This window comes from Haliotis rubra, unplaced genomic scaffold, assembly GCF_003918875.1.
Source record: "Haliotis rubra isolate DU_JTF1 unplaced genomic scaffold, ASM391887v1 Scf6, whole genome shotgun sequence".
Lineage (NCBI taxonomy): Eukaryota > Metazoa > Mollusca > Gastropoda > Lepetellida > Haliotidae > Haliotis > Haliotis rubra.
This window is the reverse complement of record NW_025767301.1, coordinates 5,211,542-5,238,789: the sequence shown is the minus strand read 5'-3', so window position 1 is coordinate 5,238,789 and position 27,248 is coordinate 5,211,542. Positions and strand designations below refer to the sequence as shown.

The following is a 27,248-nucleotide window of genomic DNA, read 5'->3' as shown; positions in this document are numbered from 1 at the left end:
ACACTCTCACACTATCCGAAATGTATTTTGTAAATATCTTTTCAATTTGATAACAAAACACTTCACAACTTCATCCAAAATATAAAATATAATTTTAGAGGTTTTTGCGATAGAAATCAGCCGTCTCACATGTTGCTGTTGTGCAAACACAACATAACATTTTGCGTTCGAGATGAATGCGAATAATGGCGGGAGACCCCCTGCGTAGCGAGAGGAAAGTCATGGTTTATTTGCGGCTGCCTGCCATTGCCCGCTCCCAATACTACAACTCGCAAATCGCCATATTGGTAGCTGGCGTTCTGGGGACTTTGCTCCGGATGCAAGCAGACATTTTGTGCATAATACTACCAAGAAGGTATGAAACAATCATTTGTTGTCATTGCCTTCGCATTCGTAGACATGTTTTCGTCTGCTTTTGCCGGTTTTGAAACAAGGTTGATGATTTTAGCGAGAGAACGAAGGAAATGCTGACGAGCAGTCGAAGGAAGAATAAGAAGCACGAGGTCGCGGGGACCGCAGTGCTGTGTTGTTATATGCAATAAATCTCATTCGAAGTACATATTGACAGCCACATGAGCCAACTTGTTGATTAATCTACTTACGTGCCTATACACAATTATTTAAAACACTGGAAATTGATCCGAAACTCATCGGGATGTTATAAGAAATAACCTTGATAAATACATTACCTTGGAAATCGCAAGCACGTGGAAAGATACTCATCGTCCTACTTCCTTTCCATTGCCATAATAATAAATGACATTCTCTACATACGACAACGTGAATAACAAAAACAACGATTCTTTGATGAAATCTCAAATGAGACCGTGGTCTAATAATAATAATGTCATTTGATTCAGGTTACGCTCGCATCACAAACAAATAGTACGAGTGAATTGGGACTAAATACAGTTATTTTTCAAAGATTGGAGTAAGAAATCATAATTTTTCTTTCATGTTTTTGAGTTACATCACGGCTTTGGTCGATGACAGGCATGGTTAAAGTATATATTGTAAACCAGGGCTTTCTTTTCCCATTAGCTTTAGTGTTATATCACTGCTGCTAAGATGATCAGAATTTCTGTGGAATTTGAAAAGAAAGTTACAAAAAAAGTTAGTGTGTCCTTATTTACACAAAATTATGCTTGTAATGTGAATATTGATATGACATATTTCCTATAAAATCTGAATTGAAGCCGTATCTTGGCAATTTCCAAAGCTAACTTTCTTCCACAAGTCTTTCGTGAATTCACAAATGTCTGAATATTTCCCACTAAAATTTTCATAATAATGACATTTCAGCTTTGCAAGAGTTATATTTATTGAACGATAGCATGGCCAGTGAGAAGCGGCTTTAAAGCTTTTTATCACTGCAATAATTGTACTGTTAAGAAATAATTTTACAGAAATCTCAAACTCAGTTTTGAGCGCTGAAATAAGGCGAAACATGATTGGTTGACGCCGAGCAAATTATCCAATGAGAATTGTTGTTAGTAGACATCGCCAAGTTGACAATGGATTTCACGCTTAAAAATGTCGAGTCTTGAGAGATATTTGTTATTGTTGCAGGTAATTTCTCTTAAAACAGTTTACATCAGATCAATGTTTTGGGGTTAAAGCGTTCACTCGTCACACTGAAGACCAGTTCCCAGGGTCCGATTCCCGGCATGGGCACAATGTGTAAAGCCCAATTCTGGTGTTACCTGCCATGATATTGCTAACAGTGGCGTAAAACTAAACTCACTCACTCACTCAACCTTATTCATGACCATTACTCAGTACTCTCGGCTGATCTTTTTCAAAGTTGAAATTGGGGTGTGTTTAGTTAGTAAGGCTAAAGCCATATCCTGTTTTAATTGATTGTTTTAATTTTGACCATCATCTGACCTTTGCAATTTGACCTTTGCAATTTGACCATTCCACTAAACTTAAAGGGTGAGACAATATTGATGCAGCATGATGCATATGGACATGTATCAAGATATATTATGATACAAAAATAGAAATACATATGCTTATTCTAACCCAATGGAGGTATAACCCTGTCTAAGTATGAGATATATATGTACTTCAAAATGGGGGATAATGTCTATCTCAAATGAATTGGGTCGGGGTTAATTTGGGTTGTAATGTAGTTACAGATTACAACACTAGTATTCTGACTTTAAACCATTTTATTGTCTCCTCAAAAGCAACAGCTTTTGTCAAGGAGCAACAAAGTCTATTTCCCATGTAATTTACATTGAATACAGTTGGAACTGTAATTTCTTGTCATTCCTGCAGTGGTTTCAAATTGCCCTCTAAATTTTTCGGGGCAGTGGGGTAGCCTAGTGGTTAAAGCGTTTCTCGTCATGCCGAAGACCCGGGTTCGATTTCCCACATGGGTACAATATGTGAAACCCATTTCTGGTGTCCCCTGCCGTGATATAGCTGGAATATGGTTAAAAGCGGCGTAAAACTGAACTCACTCACTCACTCACTAAATTTTTCCAGCCATGTTAGAAATGTCATACAGGACAACCTCTCACCAATTTAACCAGTGTGTAATTTGATATTTTGTTGATATAACTGTTGTATGGTGACCTTAAAGCATTGATGCATTGAAAACCCTTCACAGCAATCTCATTTTCCTTATTTTGATAGTTGAAGTTGGCTATTGTCATGTGCCCCTGCATTACTTATCAAACATGTTGACTTCAGGGAGGTTTTGCATTGGCAACAACCATAACAAAAAAGTCCTTTTCTGGTATATGACATTTCTTCAGCATTACCTGATTGATCTATGTTTTCATGATGTTTTGATGTTGATTGTTTTGATTTGGTGATGTCATACCCTACCTGTATAACATAACCTCAGTGATAAACTTTATAAATCAAATAGCAGTAAGCTACAACAGAGTGTATGGAATTTCCAAGCATGCTAAATAATGAAGAACTGATGGTGTTTTAGTCAATATCAAAGGACAACAACCTGTCCTGCTTTGTTTTCTTTGATTTGATATCAGTTAAACATTAAGATGTGACATCATACTTTACATTGTCCTGCTTGACTGTATTGATTTTTCCATCACAAGGGGGAAATATTTCAGTGCAAAAACTACCTGTGAAGGTCCGGGTTAGAATTGGCCTTCAGTAACCCATGTTTGTCGTAAGAGGCGACTAACGGGAATCAGGTGGTCAGGCTCACTGGCTTGGTTGACACATGTCATCGGTTCCCAATTGCACAGATCGATGCTCAAGCTGTTGATCACTGGATTGTCTGGTCCAGACTCGATTATTTACAGACCGCCACCTTATAGCTGGAATATTGCTGAGTGCGGTGTAAAACTAAACTCACTCACTCAGTGCAAAAACAGTTAAGGATCTTTTTAGCAATAATAATTATCATTTATTTTTTAATTTTTAAAAGAAATTGAACTAATTGATAAATTTTGATTGATATGTTTTGTATATAGATTAACATTTTATTATTGTTAGTTAAATTAGCAACTTGGATTATTAGTGGCAGTATCCTCAAGGGAGGTTGAAGTACCGTAAAATTATTGTCCTCCTGAGAGGATACGTAAGTCCCAAAACATTTGAAGTAATATTTAGTCTTCCACATTTTTACTCGTAGTACTATTGTTATTTTAATTTGTGGCTAAATTTGCCTATAATCGCCAGCAGCTGTAGGGATGGTGTAAATCCAGCTAGGGTCCATGCAGGTAGCAAAGGTACTGTAAGTCCCCATGGTCGGTAGTATGGTCATCTACCTTCAGTTGTTGGCGATCAATAGTCCATTTTTACATTGTATTGTCCGAGGTAGTTTTCTACTTGTAAAGATATATGCTAACTAGTTTGAACTCTTTTTGTGATACTCTAGTTATTTTATAGTCCGTTGATGACTGGTTATTTACCTACTTGTATTTATTGTGTATGTACAACCTTTCTCGTCACTATAAGGCTGAAATATTGCCGAGGTGACATTGAATTTTAACTCACTCACTCCTACTTTAATATTTGTTCTCAATTTTTAGATGTTTTTAGTTTTTTAATCTCACTCCCTAAGAAGCATTAGTAGGTAGTCTAGTAATGTGATAGAATGAATCTCCTCAATGCATTGGAGTTAACCAACAATGAAAGTCAGGTTTCTCCCTTGCTGAACTAGCCTTGAATTTCAGAGTTATGTTATTGCTGGACTAACAAGCTTAGCCATAATCCAATCAGAATCACAAAACTTAATTGACATCCTGTTTGTAAACTGATTTTGATCAGCAAAGCATGTTTACCATTAGATGAGCATTGACAAATATTTTCTAAATCTTTTCATGTTTTTAATGAAGATGCTCAAGTGAGCATATTGGAAACTGAACTTGCCATACCTTAACTCTAATACAGGATAAAATAATGGTTTTTAATGAATTTCACTATCATTTGATCTGTGACAAGCATGTGGACAAATGCAATTGTAGGTATTGATCAGTATGATTAGGTGATCCTTGTCTCCTTGATTTACAATAGTGTGACTTAACAAATAAGTGCTATGGTCCTGCATTCAGGTTGACTTTCAGGCACATAGGTTTTTTAACATGTAGAGTTTATGGGAAATAGATTCTAACATAGAAAACAGAAATGCCAACTGATTTTACCTTTGACCAAATGGAAAAATGGGTTGAAGAAATGTTCATTAGGTTTGTTTGCACTTCAGTGCATTGTTGAATTAACAACATGCGTACACAAAAATGTCTGTTTCACATGAATAAAATAAATATTGATATTTAGAGAATAATAGTCCATTTATGAAACACATTACTCAGGGGTGGAAATAACCCATTGCCCGACGTCCGAGTCCAGTGTTTTTTTCTGTCGGGCAAGCAAATTTGTATATCACACTGTACCGGTGTCCAGTTGAATTTCCAATATTACTTATGTTATTTATTTAAAAAATCAACAAGAAAACGGCCGGTATAGTGGAAAAATTATCAGGGCTAGTGATTTTACACGTGCCACTGTTCCGGAGTACACTAGCAATTTTAAAGTTATTTCCACCCCTGATTACTCCATGCATTTCTCATACACAAAGTGGGCAGGACGGCAAGCTTTAAGACCACCATGACAAGACAACCAAGTTCTCATCACAGAGAAAGTTTCTAATTTGTGAAGTTTATGGGGAAGGCTAGACTTACATCTAGTCTCTGAAATGAACATATTTTGCAAAGGAAAAAATGGTTCATAAATTTTAAACATAAAATATAATGAAAAGGAGCCAAGAGACTTTCTTCATTTTCAGAGACTGAACTCATCTGCAGAGCTGTGGCAATATAGACTTGCCACATATTTTAGACTTGCATGAGCTTTCTTGGATATGTTGGTTTCAGGGTCGGTATGACAAATTAGGGAAAGACTTCAGTTTAGTGATTGTCAAACGGGAAGGCATACAGAGTTGTCTGTACTTGTTAAAATACTAGATCTCTGCTTGGTTTCAGGACAATGCACAATGTCCTCAGAGGCCTCCTTGGAACATAACTATGGACAACAGCTGGCAAAACCGTTACCTGTTCAGGGTTTAGAGCGCTCTCTCAATCTTGCACCACTTCTCACATATGTTGAAAACTTACTAACAGAACCAATTGGTGAAAGGTATGTGTAACTCTTTAAGGTTTTAATATTATTGGCATTTTGAAGTGATTAGGCTTGACATCTTAGAGAAATTTATTGTCCTAATTAAACAATCAAATTAGCAGCTCTCAGAGATTGATTTCAGGAATTCTTTGGATGGACATTGTATTTGCTAAAGGCTTTTCTTTTCTAAATGTTTTGTGACTCTCGGTGAAAAAGACCCTAAATGATTTGACCATCAGTCATTATTGTAATATTCTTTGTGATTTCCAATATTGCCCCATTTATACAAACAGGATATCAGAAGAACATTGCAGATGTCACTGAAAACTAAGTTTAATGTACAAAACATAATGTAGGTTTTTGGATGAGGTGTATTATAACAGTAAAAGGTCAGCTGTAAAACTTCCAAATAGATTTGTCCATTCATGCTGATTTTTTAAAATATGTATCACTTCCTTGTTTTGCCAGTGATGGAACTGACACAGATGCAGAGACCGATATTCTCAAGCCGTGTTTAAAAGATGGAGAAGGAAACAAGATCCTCAATGGCATAACAATCACTAAAGATGGTACGGTGATACGAGAAATAGTCAGTCACATGTCATTTATACTGACACATCACTGAAGCCTAATTACGGTAGACCAAGTAACTTAGGTTTCGAATTTTAACTTTCATACAGATTGCTTGTAAAGTAATGGAAAATCACAGTTCATAAGATATTTTTTAAAATAATTTATTTTTTAACTGAATCTTTATCTATTATGTCAGTTTTTAAATGTAAATGCAACAATTTATTTTTATAATATATAGTGGAGCAGCTAACTAAACTGAACATGGAGAAAAAAAGAAAATTTACTGCCTTTAAAATTCAGATGAAAAAATATTATAATCTAATAATTTTGAGGGCATTGGAATCTTTTATTGCAGAAAGAAGAGCAGATAAAACTAGACTCTACAACTTTAGTAGAGTGAAGAAAAGTCGCAAGTGGTTAAAAGTAAGTTCCCTTTATTTGTACCACTGAGGTCCCTGAGTATATTGGGAAGTATGCATGACACACAGTGATTACAAGTTTACCTTTCACCACAGTGATTACAAGTTTACCTTGCCCTTTTGTACATTGTTGACTGACATGTTTTGCTGACAACCCACAGAAAGTGCCAGTTGGATGTGAGCATGTCACACAATGCTACATCCTGCCCACATGAAGCTCAACTAATCTCTGTAAATCACTCATGTTATCTTTTTTAATTTATTTTTGACGTTTGTGGATGATTTAAATGTAAATGTGTTTTTATTTGAAAGTATATGGTAAAAGAAACCATTTATCATTGTAAATATCTTTACATTGACATATGTGATATTTGAGCAGGGATTGGGATAGAGAATTTTTAACACTGGGCTATTTTCAGGATTATTAGCAATTTTCTGAATTTAGAATGGGCCACTGCACTTGTATCAAAAGTAAACTTCAAAATTTTAATGGGCCATTTTTTATTCTAATGTGCAAAATGGCCCATGGCCCCTGCCTTTCCCAATCCCTGTTTGAGATATAGCAGTTCCTGGCATCCAGTGTTGTACTTCTTATCCCCCACCACGAAGTGGGAGGGGGATATAGGTTTGAGCTCCGTCCGTCTGAGATAATGAGGACGGGTTTTCTCAAAAACAGTTATAGATAGGGAAATCAAATTTGTTATGTTTTCAGGACATGACTTCCTTGATGGAGTTCGAAAATGGAAACCGTGTTACAATTTGTTACAGAGTTATGGCCCATGTCATGCGTTTCTTGACTTAGTGCACGTTATCTTCAATGGAGACAGATTTTCTCAAAAAAACGTTACAGATAGGGAAATCAAATGTGATGTGTATTTTCAGGACACATGCTTTGATGGAGTTCGAAAACGGAAACCGTGTTACGATTCTTTACAGAGTTATGGCCCTTGTCATGCATTTTTTTACTTAGTGCACACTACCCCAAATGGGAACAGATTTTCTCATTAACCGTTATAGAAAGGGAAACCAAATGTGGTATGTGTTTTCAGGACATGAATGTCATGGTGGAGTTAAAAAACAGGAACCAAATAGGAACAGAACACTGTGGTACGGGATATTGATGACCATGTTATCTTGTTTGTTTAGTAAACAACTGACTTTACATATGTTCCTTAGGTCACAGGTCCAGACAAGACAAATGCTCACAAACATTTCACCTCCTTCCATCAGGCTCTTGCTTTGTGTACAGATTCCATGTCTAATATTTCCTTTGTACTTTTGTTTCCTATATACACTTTGTTACCAAATTGGACAAAAAATTAAAAGTAGCTTTCAAGACACCATGTGTCAGTCAACTGGGCTTTTCAGGTGATCTTTAAAATATGGCATCTCGAAGGAAGATAACAGGATATTGAAGAAAATCTGAATGTCAATTAAAACTGAGAAAACGTTTTTTGAATGAAACGTGTAATTCACATTTATAACTCAGTTCTATTTTGAATTTGTAGTGAAACGTACATATTTCAAATAGGAGAACATCTCTCTGTAATTCCTGCTTTTTTCCCCAGAATATTCTGCTAAGTGACAGCTCATCTGACGAAGATGACGACCGATCAATCTCACAAGAGGAGTTGCAGTCCATGCTCAAATTCCACAAGTTCCAGAAGAAACATCAGATGCATTTCTACCAGGATACTGGGGTATGTTCACTCAGCCCTAAAATGTTTTGACTCAACCATCGGAAAAATATGCAGCTCTCTTTGATAATGAGGTAGTCAAAGTTGTGGTTTAATTTGACCTTCACCAGTCTTATGTCCACTGAAGATGGGACATTCTTGTTGTGTGTTTGGCTAAGATGGTAGGTGAAGGTCACCGATTATCATTAGAGAGAACTTAGGGTTATAGATATTAGCTGCATGCATATACACCCAGATATGGTATATAGTAATAATAATGTGTTCTTCTATGGCTCTAAATTCCATGCACCAAGTGCATGCTCGAAGTGCTACAAACAAACCTTCTGTGAGGCACTAGAAGGTTATAGTCACATGACTTATCCCACTAGGTACCCATTTTCTGCTGGGTGAGCAGAGGCATGTTTCAACAAACTCACTTGCCTAAGGTGAGACCACATGTATAACGTGCGCTTCTCTGTGTGGGCAGGACTGAAGTCCTAGAAACTTGCAGGAGTCAAGCTACCAAACACGGACACCCATCCAAGGACTCTCAGCACCTACCGTTGCATAACTTCAACTGATTTGTGACCTGAGCAACATGCACAGGACCACATGCCACCACATGGTACACATTGAGTCATGATATTGTGCTCTTTGGGCTCATATGGGTTTGAATAAATTCTTTGGAGCCTTTGCTGGTTGTGAGATGGATCAGGTAGTTAGGCTCATTGGCTTGGTTGATAGTATATTTTCATACCCCAGTGACGTAAACTGTTACGGATGATATCTGTAACTGAATTATTCAGGCTCAATCATTCAGACTCCACTGTCAAATAGCTGGAATATTGCTGCTTATCCAATAGTATATTCTGATGTTCACGTTGCTTAGTATGTAGTGTGAAAGCGGTGCGGTGGGTAGCTTAATGGTTCATGCGTTCGCTCGTCATGCTGAAGGCCCCCAGTTTGATTCCCCACATGGGTACAATGTGTGAAGCCCATTTTTGGTGTCCCCCGCCACAATTTTGCTGGAATATTGATAGAATATTGTGAAAAGGCGGCTTAAAACCACACTCAACCACTCACTCCTATTTCAGCTGCACCAGTACCAGTATTACAGCACAGGGCTTCTTTCCAACTATGACAAGTACCCTGAACACTTCAAGGCTATTGCTGGGCCAAGGAAGAAGATATCAAGGGAACAGAAGAAAATGGAAAAGAAAGTTAAAGGTAAGAATGTTGCCATAAGTTTTATGTAACAAAGTAATGTCAAATAGCCTCTTAATGTTTATGTAGGATTAATATTTTATGTTAATCTCTGTCCAATAACAATGATTATTGTGTAGATATAATTTTTGTCAAGATTTCACAATTTATGTTTTGACCTTTTAAGCCAAACTGAAGAAGCTTAAAAGGGAGAAAGATCAAGAAAATGGAGATTTGGAGGTGAGATTAATAGCACACTTTACAACACCAATTTAATGTGGATTATTGGAGCAGTATTTTGAATTATGTATTGATGGTTAACTTGTAACTGCACTCGTATCTTTTGTTTGTTAAGCACAACAGATTATATCCATGGGCAAAATGAAAAAATTGATAAAAATGTTTCACTTATAATGCTGGCTTGCATCTGGGTTTTAAAATTCAGGAAGCACAAGTAACTTTTCTTTGTGGTTTATATAAAATATAGGCATTCTGTGAAAGTGACAAATTTCTAATTCCATCCAGTAAACCTGTGTTGAGAAACACCCATTTATGTACTCAGATTAGGCAGCTGGTAAACAGACCTGGGCCTAGATTTTCAAAGCTCTCTTAGCGCTAAGATAGTCGCAAGTTAATGTTAATGTATGGCACTTACGACTATCTTAGCACTAAGAGAGCTTCGAAAATCTAGATCCTAGATTCTAGAAAATCTGCTTGTCGGCATATTGATGGAATGATATCTAAATGTAGTAGCCTCCCTTTACAAAATGACAGTTTACAAAACTCAAAACAGTTTACTCATTTTGATAAGAAAATGGATTTTTATATGGGATTTATTTACACTATGGAAATCTTGTGGCCACCAAGTGTTTCCTATGTCATCCATGAATTGGACCCACTTTGAAAATAGATTGCTCATCATTATTAATATATGCTTTATAGTTTCCATGTACATGTTTCAGAGTCTTGGTGAGATAGACCCTGCTGTTCTGGAGATGCTAATGCATCAGTCTCGGATGGCCAAACGGTCAGGCAAGCAGAAGAAACTCACCCCAGAACAAGCTGACATCAAGAGAAAGAGAATATGGATAGCTATTGCAAAGAAAGAAATTCCAAAGGTATCTTAGTGTCCTAACTCAGTATAAGGCTCATGTTCAAGTTTTCAAACTAATAATATTCCACTTTATGATATTCATTTTCACCTTTTTGGATAAAAAAGCATAGATATATATATCATATATGTAGATTCTAAATCAAGCACACTTGTAAGCTCTGAGTCGGTGAGTGGTTATGTTGTGGCGTGTGTTCTGTATGTGTCCATGGTTAACATTTAAATTTTCAACATTTAACCTAAACTACATTACTAATGGAGCTGGAACTTTCTATAAAAATTGCACTCAGAATTCTACATCCAAACATGGCTGGCATTATGTCTTCATAATTCATAATACATAGCCATGTGACTATTTTGTAATATATAAAGTTACTTAGCCAAAGGTATTGCCTGGGAACCATGTGCCTGGTTTCTTAGCCAGGAATGAATCATTTCCTTCTGTGAAATCCATGTTTGAATGTAGGTTTTTCTTTGTGTTACAGTTTAGATGGTGTTACTTATAAAATTATCATTTCAGGCACAAAAGCAGAAAGCATCTGCAAGGAAAGAAATGCTTACGTTGTTGAAGAAGGTAAAGAATGCTTTAATTAAAAACTTTCCTTTGTGGCTTGTTTTCAAGTTCAACCATACGATTTTAGGGACCGTTCATAATTTATGGGGGTGATGATGATTTTTAGGGGAGGGGGTTGTCATCCATTTTGTTCTGGGTGGTAGGGGGTCATCAATTTTGTACACATGCACTGGGGGTGTCATCAATTTTGTACATAAAAATATTTGAAAATTTATGAGTGAAAAATATCTGAAGGGAGGGTCATTGATTTTGTACCTGACAAGCAGGGGTGGGGTTGACTTACTTTGTACATAAATTTTTTTGGGGGTGGGGTCAGTCACATTGTACATGCTTCTCCATAAAATCATCATCACCCCCTAGCCATAAATTATGAACGGTCCCTTATAACAAAAGATAAAGAAACAGGAAACTATGGTAAATGAACTCATTGGGATCACAAATAGTTTGTTATGACCTTTGTTTGTTGACAATATATATTATATACAGCAATTGGCCAGGACAGAAAACCCCAGTTTGTTATGTCAGTCAGTCAGGGATGAGAATTTTCCGCGGATCCACGGAATTCCGGGAATTTCATAAGGGCAAGGGTCATTTTTGTGAATCGTCTAAACCCGTTGACAATTGTATGAATGTGCTTCAGCAGATTTAAAGTTTTTTAATTGTTGCTGCGTGCTTGATATTGTCATTTCTGAGCCAGTTTTAAAGGTCTAAAATGCCTAAATATCAGGAGTTCGGCTAGTTTTCAGAGTTTTTCTCAAAACTTCATTCTCATCCCTGGTTCAGTTCCCTACAAGCATAGTTTACTGTGACTGAGTCATGTGAACATATCCTCTACCTATGTGAAACAGCTTTGTGAAATTCGGGAGTGAAAGCAAGTGTTAATGAAGAACTGTCTCTCCAGGTGTCAACACAGTGTATGAAGGAGTGTCGTCGAGCAGCCATCCAGTCTCAGAAGGTAATGAAGGAAACGCCATCACGTGCACGACGAATCACTAGGGAGATGTTGCTATATTGGAAGAGGTTCGACAAAGTAGAGAAGGAGCACAGGCGGAAGGCTGAAAAGGAGGCTCTGGAACAGAGGAAGATGGACCTGGAGCTGAGAGAGGTAGGTAACAAGGATAACATGGAGCATCCTAACACATTTCTCATGCATTGAATTTTTTAATGAGGACCCCTTCAATTGCAGTGGGGGCGGTGGGGTAGCCTAGTGGTAAAAGCGTTGGCTCGTCACGCCGAAGACCCGGGTTCAAATCCCCACATGGGTACAATGTGTGAAGCCCATTTCTGGTTTCCCCTGCCGTGATGTTGCTGGAATATTGCTAAAAGCGGCATAAAACCAAACTCAGTCTGTCAGTCGATTGCAATGGTGGGGGGGATAAGTCTTTTGTTGACCACTATGGATTATGAAGCTGAGTAGGTCCCATGTTAACCATACTTGGTTTTCATGTCGATTCTGTCTGTTGTAGAGTATTTAACCATTTCGATTTTAAAGAGGGCCTTTGGTGCTCTGGAGCAGAATACACCATGTTTTTCAATTGAATAAAATATATCATAATCAGATGACTACAGTGGCACACCTGATTGTTTTGGTTATGGCACAAATCATTTGAAAAAGATTGAGGGTGAATTCCACACAAATCTTGCTGTGATAAGTGGCATTGGATTTCTTTGTGGCATCAAATTTTGCTGTGGAGAATTCTGTCCCTTATGAGAAGACCTGCTGATCATGTGTTGAATCCAGCATGCTTGATGAAACTGATCTTTTATTAATTAGCACAATGCCTAATATGCTCACCAAAGTGGTGAATGACTTACGTCACTTTCCACATTATACTAATATGTAGCCTGTAGATGCATTCCTTTGTTCTTCACTATCTAAAATTATCCGCCCTTGATTTCCATTTGCCAATTTGATTGGCTATGCTGCTTTATTAGCCATACCAATCAGAATGCCTGTTACAAACAGGGTGTCAATTTTGGGTTTGCAATATCAAGAACATGGTGGACATTTCCATTGATTATGATCAAGTTTGAGAGAAATTAAATATTGAACAACTGACTGGCCAGCAAAATGAAGCCCTCAAACATCTTCTTTTTTTCTTTTTTTTGTGGGACAGGATGTCTTCATGGCCAGAAAAGCAGCAGAACAGTTGCTTTGTTTTTATTGATAATATGAGTTATCTCCCTTACTGGTTCCATTTCCCTTTTGTCTAAGTTTGACTGGTTGTTAAAAGTTCTAATGAAAATCAGGGAATGTAACTTGCCATGGCAACAGCATGATTTAAGAGTTTGTTCGTTTTTTCATTTTCTAGGCAAGACGACAGCAGCGGAAATTAAATTTCCTGATCACACAAACAGAACTGTATGCACATTTTATGGCACGAAAGTTGATAGGTGACTCTGAAGCAGCAAAGGAAAAGATTCTGAGACAGCTGGATGACAGTGAGATGATGATTAAACAGTGTGAACTATCAAGTTTGGATGATGACTATGGCAAGTACAGCATTGGTCATAACTGTGTAGCTAAAAATATTGCATGGCTTTATTGCTTTACTGAAATAGCCGATTCTAAGAAAATGACTGTCAGTTTGTCCTGATTGACTTCTGCCAATAATTCTATGAAGTATTTATATATTTCACATTCGACGTTGTTGTTGGATCTATTGTTGCTGAGACTACATTTATGCTGGTTTTGAGAGGTTTTGATGGTATATACATGCACAAGTCAAGACTATTAAGTGCATTTATTTTTCCTTATCCTGACTCATGCTCTTTTTGCTTGTCTTCTTCTTCTTGCGAACATAGTGGAACACTTGTATCTCCCTAATTGAAGCTCCCTTCAATGTAAAATCACTAATTAGTACACCACGAGTTACCTCCCTTCCACAAGCGCGGGAACGAGGGTGCCACCTCCACCCATGTGCCTCACTCTCTCCTTCTTCGCCCAGTGAGCTGGACGTGAGAGCGCCTGTGTCTCCCGACACACTATATCCTTTGATTATATTTAGTTAGTTACCTCATATAGACATCTATAGAGGTTTAGCTAGTATCCTTCAACAATTATATATTGATATTTAGTCGTGTTTCTACTGTTTATTCACGGGACGCCATGTTTGTTCTGTGGATTACGTTGAAAAATTCTGTACTGTTGCAGATTACGTTTTTTATTCTGCTGCTGATCCGCATTTAATATGCCCTAGCTGTACTGCGCCATGTTCATTTTATTCACGTGGCAGTTGCGGTACTAATTTATCCAATTCTGCCTTTAATAAATAATTACTTTATGTTTGAGACGCGCAGCAGATAGGTCGCGTATGCAGAGTCTAGCCATGACTGATACACCTGAACCCCTCGCCAGTCTACTGCTGTTGGTCGACCCCTTCCCGCCTGGTGTTCCGCTTAGAGTGGTGGAGAGGCGTGGGACGTAGTCCGCCGCCTCCAAGAAGCGTCCTGCTTCCCCAGACATCCCATCGTCGCAGCCGAAGACTAGAGGGCTTCTACTGCATCTCAACGCAGACTTCACACCCCCAGGGCAGCGTCGACCTCTGAGGGGAAATCAACGAAGTCTACTAGAACTTTCTCAGCTGAGATTGTTCCCGTCGCAGATTTGGGCCTGTATGATGATCAGCCTATCATCATACCTGATGTACATCAAAAGAATGACCGATGTCGGCAACAGTGATGTCAGCGCAGATCAACATGCAGCCTGATGTACCAACGCTGATATTCGATGATCTTCCTGAGGGTCCCGTCGCTACCAACACTCAACGCAGACTTCGCACCCCCAGGGCAGCGTCGACCTCTGAGGGGAAATCAACGAAGTCTACTAGGACTTTCGCAACCGAGATTGTTCCAGCCGCTGAACTGGGCCTCTACGATGATCAACCGATCATCATCCCCGGCGTACACCACAAGAAGCGACCAGTGACATCAGCAGAGATCGCCATGCAGCCTGATGTCTCTACACTGATGTCACTGATGTCCCTGAGGGCTCAGCAGCTGTCATCGCAGAGAGGGCACCGACCACTTCGTCGCAGACCATCCCAGACGAGCTGTTGCGGCAGATCATGACCATGATGGAGGGCCACTACAGACGGGAGAAGCAGCCAGCCCAGGGTCTGAGCAACGCAGACGACACCCCAGAGGCACCCCCAGTCAGCGTAGCAGCCACGACGAAGCAGCCTTCGAGAAGGAAGTCACAGACCACCTCGACGAAGGACCCAGATGTACAGTCTTCGCGAAGGCCTTCGCGAAGACGGGAGAGATCGTCACCGTCCTCGGCCTCATCCTCAGATGCGGACTCAAGGTCATCCCATAGACGTAGATCACCTAGACGATCTCCACGCCAGTTCACCACGCCGATCTCCACGTACATCACCACGTCGATCACCTCGCAGGTCACCACACAAGTCGGCACACAAGTCTATAGTCAGGTCTCCCCAAGCGTCACCCGACATAGAGATAGCAGCACACAGGTCACCATCAGAAGAGCATCAACCTCTCATCACCGATGCTGGTACAGAAGATGATGGAGGCATCATCTTCTCAGACGCTGAGATAAGATATTGGATGGTAAACAACCTAGATATCTTCACCATCCAAGAGTGGCAACTCAGCGCAGACATACCTGATGAAGGAAGACGATGCAGACGTCGTCACCCTACCTCCGATCGACCCGATTGCTGCGGTGCCACAGAATGTTGACACAGCCTACCATTAAGCCATGTAAGTTCAACGCCAGAGGCGTATATTCTTTGGCCTTAATAGATCTAGAACGATCAATGAGATTCTTATCACCAGATTTCGTAACACGACTTCTGAAGATGATAGGATGATCTACTCGGCTCTACTTATGCAGAACCAGCAAGAACCACACCCTGTATGAAGCTAACGCCATATATTGATCGGACTCTAGACACTTCGCTAAGGAAGTCCCAGGCTGCCTCCGCTGAAGGAACTAGAGCCTCACCAGTTACAAGGGACGCCACGGAGGAGTAGCGCTTTGTCGACCCCACATCCTGTTGAACACAGAGGTCGCTTCCGCGAAGAAGCAAGCATGAGTCAGGATAAGTATAAAATATCAATTTTACTCTAAAAATTACATATATATATACTGATCGGGCTCTGACTCGATACCTTTATGGCGGTCGCTGGCTAAGTGGCTCCAAGTCTACTTCACCCAGAAGATCTAGAAGGGATACTTCGAGAGCTTCGTGAAGTCTCCGGCGTTCACCGAGGAAGTATCCTCCAAGGTCTCCATATACTAGCCACTCGTCATATATAGCTACTCGTCAGTCCGTTCAAGACATCGCATAAGTTGTCTATCAACTGTATGCCATATGCCGTCTATAAGCCTACGCGAAGACATTTGCACAGGCTATTTACAACACAAAACGTCGCGATATTAATTAGTCAACGACGTTTCATAGATCTTCACAGAAATCAACTTTCCGTATAGATTGCTAGAATATGCTATCCCGCACTACGATACGATTATCTACATGCGTGACCATTACGCAGATCTGCAGACAATTCAATATCGAAATTGAACAGCAGCCTTGTTACAACGAGTATAACTCATAATCATCAACGTTTCTGAGAAGTAATATGTACAACAAGTTCAGCTTTTTATTCTACAATTATGACGATACATTCATGTATACAGTGTACAAGCTGACAACTTGCAAGTTTATTGTACCTTTATATAAGGAAGTCGGAATTATATTCAAAACTGAAGTTACTTTCACGACAGCCAGGAAAATAACCTACCCAGCATTAATATTACAGAGCGAGGTATTTCGCGCCGGAGGTTTCGCGCGTTTACCATTAACCCTCGAAACACGTGCTCACTCGGGTAACTTCAGGAAGCTACGGTGAAGACCGGCGATTATGCTAATATAAACGACGGCAAGATTTTATACAAGGTTTTTTCCTGCTACACCGGTGACATCACAGCGCGGGTATTCTACAGAATCAAAATGCCTTGTTCTGATTGGACCGCGATGGACAACGCCCTACACAGAGGTCGATCTTAGTTCACAGTTCAAGACTTACGTTACAAGTGACAACTATATATCAGTGAACGAGCAAGCCTCCTTACAGTCCAGTTAATCTGAACCTTCATGATTGGGCTGCTTTCTTCAGGTTAGAGACCTCCCCTGTCAAGTTAGGACGAGGGCAAGGCAGTCAGGCGATTTTACATAAAGTTCAACGAGGACAGACACACCTGGTTGTGCACCTACATCGTCAAGGATTTCACAGCGAATTTACCTAGACGACGGGATACAAGTGGATCTAAATCCACAGCATCTCAGACTACAGCTGAATTTCATCATCAAGCCACTAACACAACTAGATGGTTAGTAAACCTACTTAAGCTTTCTGATTGGAGGATTAAAACGGAAGTTTCACGCTCCAACTTGGGGATCTGTATATAGTGCTCCAACACCTCACAAGTGAGGTTTATGAACACGCCTGGATGACATACTTGGACTTCATGATACAATGATTATATCACGATGGCCAGCAAGAGCACTGTAAATTTATCTCCACCGAACCAAACAGGAGGGAAAAATGCATCAGATTATTTCCTCTATCATCAAGTTACGCAGACTGAAGTCTCATGTACTACCATCTCCTTTTGGATCAGAACTGTCATACTGCGTGCCTTCAAGACTGATGGACCCGATCCGACCCTCCATGAGCTTCTAATACTCATGATATTAGAGCACTAACTTCTACAATTGATCTACACAAATGTTATTTGAAATTATGGAGGGGTTAATTCTGGAGATCCGATATGGTGGTTGCCAACCATTATCTGAGAGATATCACCGCCGAGGACGTCTCAGGTATCCACCAATTCGGTCCCATGGTCCTCGCACAACAGTTGACAGTTCCTCGGAGAAGATAAGTCAATCTTACAGATTTCTACTTATCTTATAACAGTACTAAATAGCTACATGCTATATATAATTTGCTTAAGTTCTTTTTTATCATCACAGTACTATGATTATTACATCATACAATATATAAGTTAACAACTCTACAGAGTTTGTTATTATATATTTACCTTAAGTTAATCATATCTTAAAGCTTTAGTACTATGGTTACATTATAAATGCATTAGCTAACAAACTCTACAGAGTTTTTGGCTATTATATACGTAGCTTAAGTTAATTATATCTTAAGCATAGTACTATACTCATATTGTAAAAATATATTAGCTTACAAACTCTACAGAGTTTTTGCTATTATATAGGTAGCTTAAGCTTATTCATATCTTAAGCTCAGTACTATGTTTATATCATATAAGTATATTAGCTAACAAACTCTAAAGAGTTTTTTGCTAGTTGGCTTAAGTTTCATCATATCTTAAGCATTATGGTTACATTATAACATGTATTAGCTACCAAACTCTACGGAGTTTTTGCTATTATATATGTAACTTCAGCTTATTCATATCTTAAGCGCAGTACTATGTTTATATCATATAGGTATATTAGCTATCAAACTCTAAAAGAGTTTTTCTATTATATATTTGGCTTAAGTTTCATCATATTTTAAGCTTTATGGTTACATTATAACATGTATTAGCTAACAAACTCTACGGAGTTTTTTGCTATTATATATGTAGCTTAAGGTTTCCTTCATATCTTAAGCTCAATACTATGTTTATATCATATAAGTATTCTAGCTAACAAACTCTAAAGGGTTTTTTGCTATTATATAATTAGCTTAAGGTTTTCCTTCATATCTTAAGCTCAATACTAGGTGTATATCATATAAGTATTCTAGCTAACAAACTCTAAAGGGTTTTTTGCTATTATATAATTAGCTTAAGTTCATCATATCTTAAGCAGTATGGTTACATTATAAAATGTATTAGCTAACAAACTCTCACGGAGTTTTGCTTTTATATATATATAGCTTAAGTTTAATCATATCTTAAGCTCAGTACTATGTTTATAACATAAAAAGTATATTAGTTAATAAACTCTAAGGAGTTTTTTGCTATATACATTTAGCTTAAGTCTAATCATATCTTAAGCTTAGTACTATGGTTACATTATAAGTCTATTAGCTAATAAACTCTACAGAGTTTTTGGCTATTGTATATGTAGCTTAAGTTACTTATATCTTAAGCACACTACTATACTCATATTGTAAAAATATATTAGCTAACAAACTCTATAGAGTTTGCTATTATATATGTAGTTAAAGCTTATTCATATCTTAAGCTCAGCACTATGTCTATATCATATAAGTATATTAGCTAACAAACTCTAAAGAGTTTTGCTATTATATAATTAGCTTAAGTTTAATCATATCTTAAGCTTAGTACTATGTTATATCTTAAAGTATTTTAGCTAACAAACTCTAAGGAGTTTATACTAGCATATTAACAAGCTTAAGTCTATTAGTCTTAAGCATTGTATTAATGTTATATATACTTTATCATAATAAGTACATTGTAATAACCTTTATATGGCAGCTGATAAGTTAGCAGCAGGAATTCATCAGTTCAGTGCCTTTATGAAGTTCCCATAGGGTTATTACAATCATCACAGTTCAAATCACTAATTATTTAAATCCAAAGTATTATATATACCCACCTCCTTTTCCGTAGGATTCTACAAGCAAAAAGAGCATGAGTCAGGATAAGGAAAAATATGTAATTTTTAGAGTAAAATTGATATTTTATACTTATCCTGACTCATGAGGTAAGCCCTCCCATCCTCCCCACATAACACTTTGGATTTCCCTGTAAATTCAAATGTTGGGCTCAGTATATGAGGAGAGAGTGAGGCACATGGGTGGAGGATGCGCCCTCGTTCCCGCGCTTGTGGAAGGGAGGTAACTCGTGGTGTACTAATTAGTGATTTTACATTGAAGGGAGCTTCAATTAGGGAGATACAAGTGTTCCACTATGTTCGCAAGAAGAAGAAGACAAGCAAAAAGAGCATGAGTCAGGATAAGTATAAAATATCAATTTTACTCTAAAAATTACATTCTTTATGCTTCACTTGTTGAATAGCTATTTTTTCTAACAATTTTCCAGATAGTGAAGAAATGAAGAAGATAGCTCTAACTAATGCTGAGCAAGCATTCCAGATTCATCAATCTAAGGTACATACCCACAGAGTATTTCCAGGAGGTCCTCTGATGAAAGGCCAACAGAGCTCTTCATGAGATCAATCAAATGAACATGAGGCTCCAAATTTAGTCCAGAACATGAAACCTGTTGTTAGTATTTGGATATTGCTTGAATCTTTCTGAAATGGATTAAAAACTATGTTCACTCGTTCAGTTTATCATGATGAGTGTATAAATGCAGTATTGCAGCTGTTCATGCATTTCAAATATTGATGTCTCAGAAAGTTAAATTAAAACAGTTCTGTGTAAAAATCCTCTTGATAATTAGTCAGGTACAAAAGTTGGTCAAATGTTTTGACAAACCCATATTTTCTGTTCTTCAGACCTCTTCATTTGATGACAGGTTGAGCAAAACCAATGGCAATGAGTTGTGTAAGTCATCTTTGTGTTTCATATTTTGATTTTGTTCTTCTAAACAACTACTAAAAACCAACATAGTTCACTATCACAGACTAAGGAAATATTTGTATAATGTTACTTTATCAGATTTTACTGTATACATGCAATTGGCTGGTTGGTTTGTTTAATGCCGCATTCAGCAATATTCCAGCTACATGTATATGGCGGCTGTCTGTAAATAATCAAATCTGGACCAGACAATCCAGTGATCAACAGCTTGAGCATCAATCTACTCAATTGGGATATAATGACGTGTGTCAACCAAGTCAGCAAACCTGGGCCCCGTTTCACAAAGCTCTCATAAGCCTAAGTTCTCGTAACTTTTCTCGTAGCGTTGTACCTCCTATGTTACAGTATAGGAGGTACGAATGCTACGAGGAAAGTTACGAGATCTTAGGCTTACGAGAGCTTTGTGAAACGGGGCCCTGACCACCCGATTCTGTTGGGTTTCTGAAGACCAGGATCTTCACATGTAGTGTGCATACAAAGGCATGTAAGGTCTAATTTGTGAACGTCTTTCAGTGGGTTCTAGTCTTGCCAACCCTGTCCTGGCCAGTGAAGAAGAGAGGCCACAGCCAAGCATATTTCAGGGCACTCTGAAAGGCTACCAACTGAAGGTGTGTTCAAATGAAGCAATTAATTGTTAAAGTTAATGTAATATATGAAGCAAGGAAGTTCACCCTTCCAGTTTCATATTTCAAAACCAAACATATTTTAAAATGTTTCTGTGAATTGATATTGTTATACCTGAAAATTCTGTTTATGTTTATGTTGCCATTTTTACCATATGTTATATATTACTGCAGGGTTTTAACTTAACTGACAAAACAAAGTGTCCAAACTATCCCTAATAATTTATTTCAAATGTCCTTACATGAGATATGAGGGCCCTGTAAAGTAATGATATGATATAGTGTCTTGTAAGCAATGGAAGAAATTAGCTCTGAGTCTGTTCACTAATGTCATAGGTTTCAGTAGGGCTGATAGATAACAAACATATACTGTGATCAGATTTCTTCTATTTGTTATCACTATCCAGGCTTGTAAACCTAATTTCTATTCTTTGTAAGATTTTCCGATTGCTTTAGTCACAGGACCATCATATTTGTTACAATAAATATTACAATGCATCCTTCAGGATGTATTGTATTTTCATTCTGTATCCATTCTAGATATTGGTGCCTACTGGAAGCACATTACTTCATCGGTTAAAAGCCTGTAACCATATACAGTCAACTATGTTACGAATTTCAGGGCATGAACTGGCTGGCAACCTTGTACAACCAGGGTATAAACGGCATCCTGGCTGATGAGATGGGACTGGGAAAGACAGTTCAGAGTATAGCATTCCTGGCACATCTGGCAGAGGTATGACAAAACTTGCTGTGTTTTGCCCTATACAAGGCGACTTCCATGTGTAAACCTGCTAATTTGTGTCCCCATCTATAAAGCCACCCTAACTGAAGCACATCACCAGCACATACATGATCCCTTATCTGCAATGAAAACATGTTTGTCTTCTGTTCTTTTATATGATGCTTGGTCTCATAGAACTCCAGTACATGAATGCAGTGTGCGTGTTGACAGTGTGACACCAAATTGTCTCACTGTGTATGCCACAATATGTGATATGTGGAATCTGATGCAGGGCTTTACACAGCAATCATAATAATTACAAATGTCTATGTAAATATATTGGATTTATGATCACCTTAGCGATAAACCGCTTATGGAATGGGGAGCAAGGCATGTGTATGTATGCCAGACAGTTAAGCATTTTGTTCCCTTGATAACAGGCCAGAGACAGTCAGAAAATTAATAGATGTTTGTTCTGGATTTGGAAGGTTAGAACAGTTAATGTATCTCAGTTGAAATGAGAATTGTCTGTTGTCAGTACAGAAACTCTCATTTGTGTATGAGACAGTGGGGTAGCGTAGTGGTTAAAGCGTTCGCTCGTCACACCAAGACCCAGGTTCAATTCCCCACATGGGTACATTGTGTGAAGCCCATTTCTGGTGTCCCCAGCTGTGATATTGCTGGAATGTTGCTAAAAGCGCCGTAATACTAAACTCTCATTCATTTGTGTATTTTGTTTCATAGTTTCAGTCAATATGGGGGCCCTTCCTCATCATAGCTCCTGCCTCAACACTTCACAACTGGCAGCAAGAGTGTGCCAGATTTGTCTCCAAGTTCAAGGTAGGTATGACTAGATCCATGCATAATTTCTCAATCAGCCTATAGTTAAAGAAGTGTAAACTCAAAGTGTTGGGTCATCATTTTGCAAAGTTTGGATAGTCAGACTATAATTACCACTCAACGCTGTACTTTCAACTGATTCTGTAACTTTCAGGTTGTCCCATATTGGGGCAATGCTCAGGACCGAAGGATTCTACGCAAGTTCTGGGATCAGCGGAGTCTTCACACAGAAGATGCATCATTCCATGTGGTGATCACCAGCTACCAGCTGGTCATTCAGGATGTCAAGTACTTTCAGAGAATCAAGTGGCAATATATGATACTAGATGAAGCTCAGGCCCTGAAAAGTAGCTCAAGGTTAGCCTGTTACACTCAGCTTATCATTATTCCACACTGTGTAAGCTAACAATTTCACAGAGCCACTGAAATTTTATACAAAGAAATCAGAAGGCTGTTACATTATTGTGTGATAACTACCTCAGTGTGGCTAAATTGTCTCCCCATGCCAAATATTATGCTAAGCTTTTCATTGTGAAGTCATGGAATCATTGTGGAAATTGACTTTTGTTATTAGAGTACAGTTTACATCCTTATTAGTAGAACACGTAAAAACAATCAAGTTCATTGAAATTGATTTGAATGTATTTAGAGTAGAATTTACTTACCTTATAGTGAAAAACATAAAACAGTCAAATTACATTCTAAAGTATATCTTCTTGTTTAGTGTTCGATGGAAGATTCTGCTTGGATTCAACTGTCGGAACAGGCTGCTGCTTACAGGGACCCCTATTCAGAACAGTATGGCTGAGGTAAACATGATCTTTATAGATGCTTGTTAGAAGGCACAATTGGTGTGGGGACATTTTTAGGAGGCACTAGTGGTGAAAATGCCTTAATTGTCTGCATAGGTGTATCCCTCAGTCAGGATCTGCTGATGATGGGTTCAGTTCTCAGATTTTATGGTCCCTTGCCACAATGCGGAACATGGGTATTCAGCAGGATCCATCTGTATATGTACGTCCCGATTCTTGTTAACATGGTATCTCATGAACTGTTGTACCCAATGTCTTCAAATTTGGTGACAGCCTACATTGGGGAATTATGCATACACCAGTTGATTTGGGTGACCTTGACAATATCTTTCTCATACACTAACGAAATTTTTCCATGTCCGATAGCACATAAAAGGCACCCAATTATAGCCTCTGAGTTAACTGTTGCCATCAAACAAGCAAAACGAATGTATCGGATAATGTATATTGAAAAATTTATTAATGTATGTATATCAGTAAGTCAAAAGTCAAATGTGCATATAATCATAATTCAAGTCTATAAATCAGATACCAATAAACTTTCTTTCCGAGCACCGCGGTTTCGATTCATGTTATACATTTTACATTGTACATCTTATGTTGACTCGATATCACATATCAATGCATGCACATTATTTCCTTAAAATGTCTGGGATAGATGTCTGCTTCCTTGCAATCAATAAATTCACTGAACCTTTGTGCTGTCACCATTAATTCATTCAGTAGAAGATCAACAAACAATAAGAAGAACTACTAATTGTTGTTCTTCATTGCCATCTGATTGGTCATCTGTCGGTCACTGCAGTGTGTTGATGATTTCTTCAGCTGTTTCGGATAACTGCTGCATCAAATTCTGCAGCTTTAATCCTAATCCTCATTAACATGTGTTTTCTGAAACTGATGAGATGTTCTCACACCTGTCACCACTGAAGTGACACGCCATTCCGCCATGTTTTGATGGGTACTTATTCAATTCACATCAAGCTGCCTGCCGAGAGATTAACAACTGAATACAACAATCCCATGCAAACAATACAAAACATACACATGCACATGTGCACAGATCTTTTAAATCCGATAACTGGATCATTTTTCAATGGGAATGGTTTGAAACTTCTTCGCTGGCTAGGTCCGAGGACCGGGGGTCCGCTAGCGCGAACAATTACAATTACTGAAGGCAAGTTTCGTTTTGAAGGCGGGTTTCCGGATATCACGGGTCCGAGTAAACGGGTTCGACTGTGCGTACGTTATATTTCATTCTTCTTTAGCAGCGGGGTACATTGCCATGTTAGTGGCAAACACTTGTCTGATGTATAATCTTTGGTGTATCATCACTGCACACACACTTTTGAGCTGAAAAGTGGTCAACAGCAGGTACTTAATGACAATGGTTAAGAAATATTCTTTAGAAACAGGACAGTCACATAGTTTCTCACATTCTTCTTTATATGCCACTATTTGACACTTGAGAGACTTATTACATTCTCTTTCAGTTGTGGGCCTTGTTGCATTTCATCATGCCAACATTGTTTGACTCGCACGATGAGTTCAATGAATGGTTCTCCAAAGACATTGAGAGTCATGCAGAGAAACAGTCAGGCATTGATGCAGGTAGGGCTGTTAACATTTCAATTCTTACTTGAAATTGTCAGTGGAAATACTTGTATATATAGGTTTGCCTCCAGTGTATGGTGCCCCATTTCCAGTCTGTATGTGGATATGGTGGTTATTACATGCATATTTCTATGAAAATAGAGTAATAATTGTCTAATAGAATATCTTTGTATTAGCAAAATGAGTTAGCAGACACACAGTTGCTCATCTGAAGAGTTACATTAAACTTGCTTTCTGTCCTTCGTCTGTATTGAGATTTACGACACTTCATTTGCATTTTTACATCGTAAAATTAAAAGGCACTTCTTTGAAACACATTTCATTCACTGCAAGATTTAAAAGTGACACTATTTGGATGAATAAACAAATTTTCACTGTGATCAAATTACTCCATACACCAGATGATTGATTACATTAATAGCTCTTTGTACAGACTTCAAAATTTGTTGATTCTTTATTGCAGATCAACTTGGAAGACTCCACATGATCCTGAAACCTTTTATGTTGAGGAGAGTCAAGAAAGATGTAGAAAATGAACTGTCAGACAAGGTAACATTGAATCCTTTCATGTGGTTTCTAATTTAAAATGTACAGCTGTACACTGTGCCAAAACCTTTAAGCCAGCTAGCCCTAACTTGTGATAATTCCCACTTGATTTATTTTTAATTTTAGAGTTGAGAGTAACAGCAACACGTGTGACATATTTGTTGTAGATTGAGGTGTTGGTGTACTGCCCTCTGACATCACGGCAGAAGTTCCTTTACCAGGCAGTTAAAAACAAGATTTCCATCGAGGACCTCATCAACAGTGCAACGTCCAACACCTCCCAGGCTCAGTCTACCACCAGCAGTCTCATGAACCTCGTCATGCAGTTCAGGAAGGTCTGTGTGTTGTATGTCCAAGTCTCGCTCTACAATGCATGTACCCGTGAAGGTCCGGGTTAGAATATTGATCTTCAGTAACCCATGCTTGTCGTCAGAGGCGACTAACGGGATCGGCTCTTGGTTGACACATGTCATCGGTTCCCCATTGCACAGATCGATGCTCATGCTGTTGATCACTGGATTGTCTGGTCCAGACTCGATTATTTACAGACCACTGCCATATAGCTGGAATATTGCTGACTGTGGCATAAAACTAAACTCACTCACTCACTCTACAATACATTTGTGTACAAGTGATGGGTTAATATTTGTACCTAGCAACTTATGCTTTTCATAAGATGTGACTTAATGATAGGTAGTTAGGAGGGGCGGCGGGGTAGCCTAGTGGTTAAAGCATTCACTCGTCACTACGAAGACCCGGGTTCGATTCCCCAAATGGGTACAATGTGTGAAGCCCATTTCTGGTGTCCCCTGCCGTGATATTGCTGGAATATTACTAAAAGCGGCATAAAACTAAACTCACTCACTAGGTAGTTAGGCAAGGTGTCTTGGTGCTTTGCATGTCATTGTTTTCAAATTGGATGTTTGCTGACAATTTCAATAACTATGTTCCAAAGCCTTCATCAGGCTGCAATATTGCTGAGTGATTCATTGAATAGTAAACAAAACAGAGAATCACACAATTGTTATCCCTTTAAGACTGTCCAGTACAGTCTTTTGTTCTTTTCAATCCTAATCATGGGTCCCTGATTTATGAAATGGTACTGTTTGGTTTGTTGTTTTTTGTCCTTTTATGTGTCATGTCTAACTTGCTAAAATTTGTATATATACATCTGGAAACAATAATTACAGTCTTTAACCAGTTTACGTCCAAGCCAAGTCTTTAAAATTGTTAAGGCATTATTTCCTGATATTGAAGTGCAGATGGTATGTTTGCTATAGGCGACTAACGGGATCGGGTGGGCAGTCTCGCTGACTGGGTTGACACATGTCATCGTATCCCAATTGCGTATATCGATGTTCATGTTGT

The 27,248-nt window shown here is 38.4% G+C and overlaps 1 protein-coding gene across 1 annotated transcript in view; it reads left to right on the top strand.

Moving 5' to 3' along the window:
• Nucleotides 1–196: 196 nt before the first annotated feature.
• LOC124255381 (chromatin-remodeling ATPase INO80-like) overlaps nt 197–27,248 on the top strand; it is a 70,474-nt gene continuing 43,422 nt past the window's right edge. The window contains exons 1-21 of the mRNA XM_046689276.1: nt 197–355; nt 5,466–5,619; nt 6,070–6,170; nt 6,530–6,597; nt 8,162–8,293; nt 9,364–9,496; nt 9,660–9,712; nt 10,435–10,590; nt 11,104–11,157; nt 12,059–12,262; nt 13,470–13,650; nt 20,219–20,286; nt 20,637–20,685; nt 21,235–21,329; nt 21,967–22,080; nt 22,813–22,908; nt 23,063–23,265; nt 23,633–23,717; nt 25,214–25,331; nt 25,798–25,883; nt 26,048–26,215. Of these exons, the coding sequence (XP_046545232.1) occupies nt 5,477–5,619; nt 6,070–6,170; nt 6,530–6,597; nt 8,162–8,293; nt 9,364–9,496; nt 9,660–9,712; nt 10,435–10,590; nt 11,104–11,157; nt 12,059–12,262; nt 13,470–13,650; nt 20,219–20,286; nt 20,637–20,685; nt 21,235–21,329; nt 21,967–22,080; nt 22,813–22,908; nt 23,063–23,265; nt 23,633–23,717; nt 25,214–25,331; nt 25,798–25,883; nt 26,048–26,215 (2,307 nt within the window). The 5' untranslated portion in view covers nt 197–355; nt 5,466–5,476. The remainder of the gene's footprint in view (nt 356–5,465; nt 5,620–6,069; nt 6,171–6,529; nt 6,598–8,161; nt 8,294–9,363; nt 9,497–9,659; nt 9,713–10,434; nt 10,591–11,103; nt 11,158–12,058; nt 12,263–13,469; nt 13,651–20,218; nt 20,287–20,636; nt 20,686–21,234; nt 21,330–21,966; nt 22,081–22,812; nt 22,909–23,062; nt 23,266–23,632; nt 23,718–25,213; nt 25,332–25,797; nt 25,884–26,047; nt 26,216–27,248) is intronic.